Source organism: Schistocerca nitens, chromosome 9 (genome assembly GCF_023898315.1).
Source record: "Schistocerca nitens isolate TAMUIC-IGC-003100 chromosome 9, iqSchNite1.1, whole genome shotgun sequence".
In the NCBI taxonomy this organism is placed as follows: Eukaryota; Metazoa; Arthropoda; class Insecta; order Orthoptera; family Acrididae; genus Schistocerca; species Schistocerca nitens.
This window is the reverse complement of record NC_064622.1, coordinates 12,530,620-12,543,737: the sequence shown is the minus strand read 5'-3', so window position 1 is coordinate 12,543,737 and position 13,118 is coordinate 12,530,620. Positions and strand designations below refer to the sequence as shown.

Below are 13,118 nucleotides of genomic sequence, written 5' to 3'. Positions count from 1 at the left end.
GTGCGATACGACCACTGCCGTTCTCTATATACATACACGATTTGGCGGATAGGGTGGGCAACAGTCTGTGGTTGTTTGCGGACGATGCCGTGGCGTACGGTAAGATGTCGAAGTTGACTGACTGTAGGAAGATGCAAGATGACTTAGACAAATTTTCCAGATGGTGTGATGAATGGCAGCTAGCCCTAAATGTGGAAAAATGTATGTTAATGCAGATGAGAAAGAAGATCAAACCTGTAGCAATAAGATACAGTGTTACTAGCATCCTGCTTGACATAGTCAAGTTGTTTAAACAACTGGGTGTAGCGTTGCAAAGGTATATGAGGTGGAACGAGCATTTGAGAACTGTTGTAGGGAAGGGGAATGGCCGACTTTGGTTTATTGGGAGAATTTTAGGAAAGTGTGGTTCCCTATAAAGGAGACCACATATAGGATAATGGTGTGACCTACACTTTATTATTGCTCGAGTGTTCGGTATCTGTACGAGGTCAGATTGAAGGAAGACATCGAAACAGTTCAGAAGCGGGCTGCTAGATTTGTTACCGGTAGGTTCGAACAACACGTAAGTGTTACGGAGATGCCTTGCGAACTCAAATGGGAATCCCTGAAGGGAAGGCAACACTCTTTTCAGGAAACACTATTGAGAAAATAGAGAACTGGCATTTGAAGCTGACTGCCGACATACGTCGCATGTAAGGACCAAAAAGATAAGATACAAGAAATTAGGGCTAATACGGAGGCATATAGACAGTCATTTTTCCCTCGCTCTACTTGCGAGCGGAACAGGAAAGGAAGTGACTAGTAGTGATACAGGGTACCTTACACCACGTACTGTATGAATTTCATTTATATCATCACAAATAAATGTGCACTTTTGAGAATTTTCGGAAGCTACCATTTTCCTTTGCATAATCCACAAGCGATTTGTAGTAAAACTGCATTTGTGATTTATTTACTGTAGCAGATATTCTAACCAACACACTGGGTTACATCTTGTTTTCCCTTAAACAGGGGTAGCCCTATACATTTTTTTCATTTATCGTAAATAACTCTGTATTTGAGTTTGGTAACAACTATAATTAACCTCAAAACATTTTAGGGAACTAGTAATTTTTACCACAGGTTTTTGTGTTGCCTTAATAGAAATTTCATTTTCTATATTTGCTCCAATTCTTATACGGAATTAGCAACTTTTTAGCTCAACAGATTAAATTAAAAGATAATCTGCAGGCTTAATTTAAAATTACTTTGTCACTGCTTTGTACTACATTGCTCCAGCCAAAATGCTGCCCCACTTTGAATGCTGTTCTCAAACATAGGATGAATTTGTTGAAGTTCGTAAGCAGCTGGAAATCACCATGTCTAATGTCAAATGACTGGCAGCTGCTGTGAACTGCTGTGTTGGAAGAGCTCTCAAGAGTCGTGTACCTGTTATACTGATACCAGAGGTACCTCAAGTACTATCCTCTCCCGTGGATACTGTCTCCTCTACGGAAAGTACGGGATCAGTCATTACTCGTCCACTTGACAGTGAGTAGCGTGCTAATACTAGATCTAGGCGTCCCATGCAGTGTGGATGGGGACCACGGAAGACTCAAGACATTGCACTAATCCCTCCAAACAAAAAGTCTGGGGTGTTCTCTCTCTCTGAAACTGAATATGACCAGTGTGACTCACTTCACCTGTTTTGTCCGGTGTCAAGAGGAGGCAAACGCGAAAGGTCTCTTAATCGCTGGTAGTTCAAAGGTACAGTGAACAATGGTACCTCTTAGGGAAATTGTAACAGGACAGGAAAGGAGGCCAGGTGCTCTTAGTGTGTATACCTGGGGGCCTCATTCGACATGTTGAAGAGGCTATTCCGGCAGCCATTGAGGGAACAGGATGCAACCAACTGCAGATTGTGATACACATAGGAAAAAATTATGCCTGTCATTTGGGCTCCGAAATCTCATAATTTGCAGCATTGTCCCCAAAACTGATTGTGGCCCTTTGGTTTTGAGTTGAGTGGTAGGACTGAACCAGACACTTCGAAGATTCTGTGACAACTTAGGCTTTGACTTTCATCTACATCTACACGATTACTCTGCAATTCACATTTAAGTGCTTGGCAGAGGGTTCATCGAACCACAATCATACTACCTCTACCATCCCACTCCCCAACAGCGCGCGGGAAAAACGAACACCTAAACCTTTCTGTTCGAGCTCTGACTTCTCTTATTTTATTTTGATGATCATTCCTATCTATGTAGATTGGGCTCAACAAAATATTTTCGCATTCGGAAGAGAAAGTTGGTGGCTGAAATTTTGTAAATAGATCTCGCCGCGACGAAAAGCGTCTTTGCTCTAATGACTTCCATCCCAACTCGCGTATCATATCTGCCACACTCTCTCCCCTATTACGTGATAATACAAAATGAGCTGCCCTTTTTTGCACCCTTTCGATGTCCTCCGTCAATCCCACCTGGTAAGGATCCCACACCGCGCAGCAATATTCTAACAGAGGACGAACGAGTATAGTGTAAGCTGTCTCTTTAGTGGACTTATTGCATCTTCTAAGTGTCCTGCCAATGAAACGCAACCTTTGGCTCGCCTTCCCTACAATATTATCTATGTGGTCTTTCCAACTGAAGTTGTTCGTAATTTTAACACCCAGGTACTTAGTTGAATTGACAGCCTTGAGAATTGTACTATTTATTGAGTAATCGAATTCCAACGGATTTCTTTTGGAACTCGTGTGGATCACCTCACACTTTTCGTTATTTAGCGTCAACTGCCACCTGCCACACCATACAGCAATCCTTTCTAAATCGCTTTGCAACTGATACTGGTCTTCGGATGACCTTATTAGACAGTAAATTACAGCATCATCTGTGAACAACCTAAGAGAACTGCTCAGATTGTCACTCAGGTCATTTATATAGATCAGGAACAGCAGAGGTCCCAGGACGCTTCCCTGGGGAACACCTGATATCACTTCAGTTTTACTCGATGATTTGCCGTCTATTACTACGAACTGTGACCTTCCCGACAGGAAATCACGAATCCAGTCACACAACTGAGATGATACCCCATAGGCCCGCAGCTTGATTAGAAGTCGCTTGTGAGGAACGGTGTCAAAAGCTTTCCGAAAATCTAGAAATACGGAATCAACTTGAGATCCCCTGTCGATAGTGGCAATTACTTCGTGCGAATAAAGAGCTAGCTGCGTTGCACAAGAACGATGTTTTCTGAAACCATGCTGATTACGTATCAATAGATCGTTCCCTTCGATGTGATTCATAATGTTTGAATACAGTATATGCTCCAAAACCCTACTGCAAACCGACGTCAATGATATAGGTCTGTAGTTCGATGGATTACTCCTACTACCCTTCTTAAACACTGGTGCGACCTGCGCAATTTTCCAATCTGTAGGTACAGATCTATCGGTGAGCGAGCGGTTGTATATGATTGCTAAGTAGGGAGCTATTGTATCAGCGTAATCTGAAAGGAACCTAATCGGTATACAATCTGGACCTGAAGACTTGCCCGTATCAAGCGATTTGAGTTGCTTCGCAACCCCTAAGGTATCTACTTCTAAGAAACTCATGCTAGCAGGTGTTCGTGTTTCAAATTCCCTGGTGAAGGAATTTCGGAAAACTGCGTTCAATAACTCCGCTTTAGCGGCACAGTCGTCGGTAACAGTACCATCGACACTGCGCAGCGAAGGTATTGACTGCATCTTGCCGCTTGTGTACTTTACATACGACCAGAATTTCTTCGGATTTTCTACCAAATTTCGAGACGTTTCGTTGTGGAACCTATTAAAGGCATCTCGCATTGAAGTCCATGCCAAATTTCGCGCGTCAGTAAATTTTAGCCAATCTTCGGGATTTCGCGTTCTTCTGAACTTCGCATGCTTTTTCCGTTGCCTCTGCAACAGCGTTCGGACTGGTTTTGTGTACCATGGGGGATCAGTTCCATCTCTTACCCGTTTATGAGGTATGAATCTCTCAATTGCTGTTGCTACTATATCTTTGAATTTGAGCCACATCTCGTCTACATTTGCATAGTCAGTTCGGAAGGAATGGAGATTGTCTCTTAGGAAGGCTTCTAGTGACACTTTATCCGCTTTTTTAAATAAAATTATTTTGCGTTTGTTTCTGGTGGATTTGGAAGAAACGGTACTGAGCCTAGCTAAAACGGCCTTGTGATCACTAATCCCTGTATCAGCCATGATGCTCTCTGTTAGCTCTGGATTGTTTGTGGGTAAGAGGTCAAGTGTGTTTTCGCAACCATTTACAATTCGCGTGGGTTCGTGGACTAACTGCTCGAAATAATTTTCGGAGAAAGCATTTAGGACAATCTCGGAAGATGTTTTCTGCCTACCACCGGTTTTGAACACGTATTTTTGCCAACATATCGAGGGAAGGTTGAAGTCCCCACCAACTATAACCGTATGAGTGGGGTATTTATTTGTTACGAGACTCAAATTTTCTCTGAACTGTTCAGCAACTGTATCATCGGAGTCTGGGGGTCGGTAGAAGGAGCCAATTATTAACTTAGTTCGGCTGTTAAGTATAACCTCCACCCATACCAATTCGCACGGAGTATCTACTTCGACTTCACTACAAGACAAACCACTACTGACAGACACAAATACTCCACCACCAATTCTGCCTAATCTATCTTTCCTGAACACCGTCTGAGACTTCGTAAAAATTTCTGCAGAACTTATTTCAGGCTTTAGCCAGCTTTCTGTACCTACAACGATTTCAGCTTCTGTGCTTTCTATTAGCGCTTGAAGCTCAGGGACTTTCCCAGTACAACTACAACAATTTACAACTACAATTCCGACTGTTCCTTGATCCAAGCACGTCCTGTATTTGCCATGCACCCTTTGAGATTGCAGCCCTCCCCGTACTTTCCCGAGGCCTTCTAACCTAAAAAACCGCCCAGTCCACGCCACACAGCCTCCGCTACCCGTGTAGCCGCCAGCTGAGTGTAGTGAACTCCTGACCTATTCAGTGGAACCCGAAACCCCACCACCCTATGGCGCAAGTCAAGGAATCTGCAGCCAACACGGTCGCAAAACCGTCTGAGCCTCTGATTCACACCCTCCACCCGGCTCTGCACCAAAGGTCCGCAGTCGGTTCTGTCATTGATGCTGCAGATGGTGAGCTCTGCCTTCATTTCGTAAGCAAGACCGGCAGCCTTCACCAAATCAGATAGCTGCTGGAATCCAGAGAGAATTTCCTCAGATCCAAAGCGACACACGTCATTAGTGCCGACATGTGCCACCACCTGCAGCTGGCTGCACCCTGTGCTCTACATGGCATCCGGAAGGACCCTCTCCACATCAGGAATGACTTCACCCGGACTGCACACTGAGTGCACACTGGATTTCTTCCCCTCCTTAGCCGCCATATCCCTAAGGGGCCCAATTACGCGCCTAACATTGGAGCTCCCAGCTACCAATAAGCCCACCCTCTGCGATTGCCCGGACCTTGAAGGCTGAGAATCATCCTCTGAAACAGGGCAGGCAGCTGCATCTGGCTCAGCCAGAGACAGGGCCTGAAACCTGTTTGTCAGACGCACTGGGGAGGCTTTCTGATCAGCCTCCGGGGACGTCTTTCGCTGCCTGCCACGCCTTGGAACGACCTCCCAATCAACCACAGGCGAGGGCTCAGCCCCACTGCGGGCAGCAACCGGGGCAACCACAGCGGCAGACCGATCTGGGGACAGATGAGACGAGGTTGACATCCCTGTGATACCCAAGCCCGGCTCCCCACAGTGGTGCCCATTGGCAACAGCCTCAAGCTGCACGACCGAAGTCAGCGCCATTTGCAGCTGTGAGCGAAGGGATGCCAACTCAGCCCTCATCCGAACACAGCAATCACAGTCCCTGTTCATTCTAAACAATGTTGAACAATAGTTACTGAAACACGAGTGCGTGCCTAGGTAACGCAAGGGAAACATGCAAAGAATGTATGAACTAACCTGTACAAATGCCTAACGACTGCGCTACACTCTGCCTGAATTTACGATTACAGTAACTAAAACTCAAGATTACACCTCCTATATGAAACTCACATGCAATTTAAGTTAGAATCTACAAAGTAAACACTAAAGCGCGATGCTACAACTCTCAAATACTATAAGACGCCCGAAATTTATGAATTAAACAATGCAAGTACCCAAAAACACGCAAAGAAATTAAGAATTAAACTATGTAACAAATAAGTAAGCTAGGAGTATATGACTTGCTGCTGGCAGCTGCTGATCCAATGGGGGCAGGGACTTACACCATAGGGCTGACAACTGTAGGGTCCCCCTAAAGGGGTCAGGTGTGCACTACACATCAGAGGCTGCTACTCACGTAGCTGACTGTGTGTGAGGTGCACACAAGGTTTTTTCTAGATTAGGCGACTCTCCATCCAATCCAGATAACTTTAACTGCAGGAAACCATGAAGTTTCAGAGTAAGATCAAAAGAAATGCCTCCCACAGCTGAAAGTATTAAAATTCTGATGGTAATCTGCCAAAGTATTTGCAACAAAGTGCCAGAGTTTGAAGCACTCATGAAAAGCAGAGCAGCTCACGTAATACTAGGTACAGAAAGCTGACCGAAACCTGAAATTGATTGCAGTGACATTTTTGGGTAAAATTTAAATGTGTAGCAAAAGAATAGGCAAATGGGAAATGAAGGCGGTATATGTCACAGCAGAAAAGGAATTCAAGTCCACCAAGATAGAAATTGAAGCTGCAAGTGAGATTGTTTTGGCAAGACATAGGTGGGCACAAAATGATAATTGGATTCTTTTACTCCCACCAGACTCGTTTCCTGATGTAACAGAAACATTAAAGAAAACCACCTCAATTCATTTGTACATAAGTTCCCTAATCATACTGTAATCACTAGTGGAGACTTTAATTGGGAAAATTACAGTTTGCTTAATGGTGTGCATGATAAGAGATACTGTGAAACAGTACTAAATGCCTTCTCTGGAAACTATCTAGAACAGATAGTTTGGAACACCACTCACAATGGAAACATATTGGATCTAATGGCAACAAACAGACCTGACCTCTTCGAGGATGTCAATATTGAAACTGGTATCAGCGACTGTGACGTGGTTGTGGCAACAATGATTACCAAAGTACAAAGGACAACTAAAACAAGCAGAAAGATGTATATGTTAAGTAAACTAGATAAAATATCAGTAATGTCATACCTCATTGAGCAACTTGAAACTTTCAGCACAGGGCAGGAGCACTTAGAGGAACTATAGCTCAAGTTTAAAAGAATAATTGCTATGCATTGGATAGATATGTACCAAGTAGAACAGTTCATAATGAGAGGGAAGCTCCATGGTATAAGTCACTGTAAAGAAATTTCTAAAGAAACAAAGGTTACTGCATAATAGGTATAAAGCAAAGCGTAGTGCTACAGACAGAGGGATGCTGAATGAAACGAGATTGGCTGTCAAAAGAGCAATGTGTGATGCCTTCAACAACTCGTGCAACAGAATATTGTAGGGATATGTAATGGAATGATCACATAGGTTTAGTTGTGGGTAGATTTATTGACAGAACACTGGGGAAGTGCAATCAATCTCCAAAGGAGATTGCTTAGAAATGACTTGTATGACACATTCTAGAATACTGCTCAAGTGCAGGGGATCCAAACCAAATAGGACTAACAGGGGATATTGGACATTTACAGAGAAGAGCAGCACCAATGGTGACATGTTTGTTTAATTCATGGGAGAGTGTCAGAGAGATACTGAAGGAGCTAAAGTGGAAGACTATTGAAGAGAGACATGAACTATCCCAGGAAAATTTATTAACAAAGTTTCAAGAACCAGCTTTAAATGGTGACTCTAGGAATATACTACAGTCCCCTACATATCACTCACATACAGCTTGTGAGAATAAGATACGAATAATTACTGCATGCATAGAAGCATTCAAACAATCATTCTTCCTGTGCTTCATAAATGAATGGAACAGGAAGAAACCCTAATAACTGATACTATGGGACGTACCCTCTACCATGCACCTCACGGTGGTTTGCAGAGTACGGATGTAGATGTAGAATAACGGAAGGGGACCAAAGACACAGTGTGCGGAGCTGACAGTCACTTGGGAAAGTCACGTAGTTAATGAAAATAATGCAGAAGATTTTATAAAGAAGGTAATACAACTGAAGACACCTTGTACAAAACTGGTGAAACTGATGCTTTCTTTGAAAACATTAACTGTGGGGAATGAGAAGAAAGGTCATGGGTACAGATAACAGAAAAAGCACAGAACAGTAACAGTGTGTTGTAACGCAAATGGGAGCCATAAACTAATGCTCATACTGATTGTGAAATGCAGACATCCATATTGTTTTCAATTCAGCAAAAGGAATACACTACCAGTGCCATATTGGGCTCAGAAGAAATCACAGACGGGCACATAAATATTATCTTGACAGTTCCACAAAACATTTGTACCAGTTGTGAGAACAGAGCTGAGGGAGAAAAAGCTTCCTTAGAACGTTATCCTTATGACTGAAAATTCTCCCAGTCTTCCTTCTGATGTGTCTCTTACAGTCCAGTGGTATGCAAGCATTCTTTCTTCCATCCAATGTGACAGTTCTGATTTAGCCTATCGACCAGGGAATTTTGTAATCAATTAAACCCCTTTTTCAACATTAACTTCTTGTCTCCTTGCTGAATTAATGTAAAAATGACTCTATCAAAGTCGTATTGAGGAAAGTGTGGCCATCCATTGAAGCAGAGATCCATATTTTGAGCCAGCACTGGGTGACAGCAAGAGCCAGTCAATTCAGCATCATCAACTGCTGACACTTTGTACACTGATACGATCTACAAGCTTACAGGAGGAGGAGAAATTTATGATGATGATGTTGCTAAGTTAATCAGGAAAACTGAGAGTCAGATCAAACTTTAAAATAGATAGGAACTACAGAAATGGAAGGTGATAAAGAAGAGGACACAGGAGGAGAGATCATTAAGAATTTGCATACTGCTGGTGCTGAAGCTGTAGACATGTTCTTGAAGTACATTACACAACAACCAGATACATGCATTACCAATGTAATGCTTGTAAAGCCACTGTGTGTAAAGTATGTTACTGCCGCATATCGTCATTGCGACAACTAAAAATTGGGACATTTCATAATGAGTGGTACTAATGTATACAGGGTGTTAAATGAAAAATGTTAAATATTTTGAGATCTGGTAGTACCACCGAAACGAGAAAAAAAGTCCAGTAAACATGGGATCAAAAATGCGTATCTTGAGAGATATGAACAACTGTTCAGTAGAAGAGACGTGTTTCACAGTAGAAAAGATGAACAAGTGATCCTAACTCTGAAGGTATTTATTTTAGTGCCAGTGTTTACTATACTATTTTTCTTATTTTGGTAGGTACCTCTCAAAATATTCAACACTTTATTTTAATATCCTGTATGTACATACTGAAGGACTAGTTTTCTGAAAATGAATATGTTGTTGTTGTTGTTGTTGTTGTTGTGGTCTTCAGTCCTGAGACTGGTTTGATGCAGCTCTCCATGCTACTCTATCCTGTGGAAGCTTCTTCATCTCCCAGTAGCTACTGCAACGTACATCCTTCTGAATCTGCTTAGTGTATTCATCTCTTGGTCTCCCTCTACGATTTTTACCCTCCACGCTGCCCTCCAATACTAAATTGGTGATCCCTCGATGTCTCAGAACATGTCCTACCAACCGATCCCTTCTTCTAGTCAAGTTGTGCCACAAATTTCTCTTCTCCCCAATACTATTCCATACCTGCTCATTAGTTATGTGATCTACCCATCTAATCTTCACCATTCTTCTGTAGCACCACATTTCAAAAGCTTCTATTCTCTTCTTGTCCAAACTATTTATCGTCCATGTTTCACTTCCATACATGGCTACACTCCATACAAATACTTTCAGAAACGACTTCCTGACACTTAAATCTATACTCAATGTTAACAAATTTCTCTTCTTCCGAAAGGCTTTCCTTGCCATTGCCAGTCTACATTTTATATGCTCTCTACTTCGACCATCATCAGTTATTTTGCTCCCCAAGTAGCAAAACTCCTCTACTACTTTAAGTGTCTCAATTCCTAATCTAATTCCCTCAGCATCACCCAACTTATTTCGACTACATTCCATTATCCTCGTTTTGCTTTTGTTGATTTGCCCCTGGAAATGTCTTACAATTTAATACCTGGTTCCTAAATCTCTGTCTTACCATTATATAATCTATCTGAAACCTGTCAGTATCTCCAGGCTTCTTCCATGTATACAACCTTCTTTTATGATTCTTGAACCAAGTGTTAGCTATGATTAAGTTGTTCTGTGCAAAATTCTACCAGGCGGCTTCCTCTTTCATTTCTTACCCCCAATCCATATTCACCTACTACGTTTCCTTCTCTCCCTTTTCCTACTACCGAATTCTAGTCACCCATGACTTAAATTTTCGTCTCCCTTCACTATCTGAATAATTTCTTTTATTTCATCATACATTTCTTCAATTTCTTCGTCATCGGCAGAGCTACTTGGCATATAAACTTGTACTATTGTAGTAGGTGTTGGCTTCATGTCTATCTTGGCCACAATAATGCGTTCACTAATTGTTTGTAGTAGCTAACCCGCACTCCTATTTTTTTATTCATTATTAAACCTACTCCTGCATTACCCCTCTTTGATTTTGTATTTATAACCCTGTATTCATCTGACCAAAAGTCTTCTTCCTCCTGTCACCAAACTTCACTAATTCCCACTATATCTAACTTTAACCTATCCATTTCCCTTTTTAAATTTTCTAACCTACCTGCCCGATTAAGGGATCTGACATTCCATGCTCTGATCTGTAGAACGCCAGTTTTCTTTCTCCTGATAATGACGTCCTCCTGAGTAGTCCCCGCCCGGAGATCCGAATGGAGGACTATTTTACCTCCGGAATATTTTACCCAAGAGGACGCCATCATCATTTAACCATACAGTAAAGCTGCATGCCCTCGGGAAAAATTACGGCTGTAGTTTCCCCTTGCTTTCAGCCGTTCGCAGTACCAGCACAGCAAGGCCGTTTTGGTTATTGTTACAAGGCCAGATCAGTCAATCATCCAGACTGTTGCCCTTGCAACTACTGAAAAGGCTGCTGCCCCTCTTCAGGAACCAAACATTAGTCTGGCCTCTCAACAGATACCTCTCCGTTGTGGTTGCACCTACGGTACGGCTATCTGTATCGCTGAGGCACGCAAGCCTCCCCCCCAACAGCAAGGTCCATGGTTCACGGAACAATGTTACGAAAAGGAAAGTTACTACTCATCACAAAGCGCAGATGCTGTGTCGCAGATAGGCACAACAAAAGGACTGTCACAATATAAGTTTTCGGCCAACAAGGGCTTTGTCAAAAATAGAAAACACACACACACACACACACACACACACACACACACACACACACACACACACACAAACGACTGCAGCCTCTGGCAGCTGAAGTCACACTGTGTGGCTTCAGCTGCTGGAGGCTGTAGTCATGTGTGCGTAATTTCAGAAAAATGCTGAAAGTGGTACAATTTATAAGACTTTGCCCAACCAGGGCATATTAACAGCATTTCATTTTAACATTTCGCACAGTTCTGACAGAATGAAATTTATATGGCTGCTTCATACATTGTTGCACCTAGATTCCTCCCTGTGACCCCCAACTTGCTGAAGCTATTTATCTATTTACAGTAAAACATATTGATTCTACAATACTTATTTTGTACGTTTTCTCTGAAATAAAACCAATTCCGTTACGGATTTCTGAAAAGTTATTAGACAGCGACTCACCTGCAGTGATGTTTGCGACGGCCGAGCCAGAATTCTGTGTCACATCCCATGCACCGATTAACTGCGTGGTCGGGGACCCACAGGGTGGGCCCTGCATCGCGCTCCTCCAGGTTCTCCCACGAAACGTCAGAAGGCAGGGACTCTCCTGCTGATGGCTGTTCTCCACTGCATACCGACTCTGGCAGGGAGCCCTGCACACGAAATGGACAAGACTGATTTACAAATAGTTTTTGCGAGAACATTACAAGACATACGGAGATGATCCCGTCAAGGCAAATTCTGTATATATTTTCCATTTTAAGAAGAAAGGTAGTTGCCGGTTAAACTGGAACGAGTAACTACGTAAAGCATGCACAAAGACCATGAAGAGAATATACGGCAGGATTATTTCAGAGGAATCCACAGATTTTTTTTGTTTTCAATCCACCAAAATATAAAATCATCTCAAATTTAAAAATGGAACTGTATCTGCCTATATACATTCCATTACGTAAGTAGACTTGAATGGAATATCTGACACTGCAAGTTCTCTGTCAACCCACAGGTACACAAGAGCAGACATCTTAGATAACAGCAACAACATGTGCCCAAATTGCACAGGCCAAAGATGCCAGTTATTCTAGAACAAATAATGTTGGTCACATCTTATCCCCCTCTAACTTCCCTTTCAGTTGGTATTACAATACCGATTATCCATCACAATTACATACAAGAATCTGGCTAGATATACAATAAAGAGTTTAAAACTAAACTCTGAAGTTATTGTTTTACAACTGGGACTCTTTACAGAAAGTCACTGGCAATAGCCCAATTGTTGCTTTTAACAAAGACAACAGAAAAGATTTGTTATGAGTGGAAAAATGGGCAGATGATTCAAAGGAGTGCTGAATCAACAAAATATGATACAGTACAGAGAACAAAGCTCTTGGTCCAATAGCACTGCTCTTGAGAAAAAATATTCATTGTTGACAGAAAATATTCATTGTTGACAGAAAATATTCATAGTTACAACACAAATTACTTATGACATTTGAAAGCTGAATGCAGTCACAGGATCCTATTCCTTGGGATATGAGTCTACTCTTATGGAAATGAGAACAAATGCGATGTTTCTTTAACCATTAATTGTCTAATTCTTTTTCCTTCAATCTACATTTGTTTCTGGGTTTCCTAATTGACACAGAGACTGGGGGGGGGGGGGGGGGACTCGAGATAAATGCTACATTTTAGTCGATCCCCAAATGGGGATCACGGCATAAGCCACTCTCTTTTTACA

General features: G+C 42.2%; 1 protein-coding gene across 4 annotated transcripts in view; it reads right to left on the bottom strand.

The window, feature by feature from the left end:
* The window catches only part of LOC126202935 (myotubularin-related protein 3), a 175,643-nt gene that overhangs the window by 17,281 nt on the left and 145,244 nt on the right, over nt 1-13,118 (bottom strand). For all 4 annotated transcript variants that reach the window (XM_049937028.1, XM_049937032.1, XM_049937031.1 and 1 more), the window contains one exon: nt 11,843-12,033. In XM_049937028.1, the coding sequence (XP_049792985.1) occupies nt 11,843-12,033 (191 nt within the window). The remainder of the gene's footprint in view (nt 1-11,842; nt 12,034-13,118) is intronic.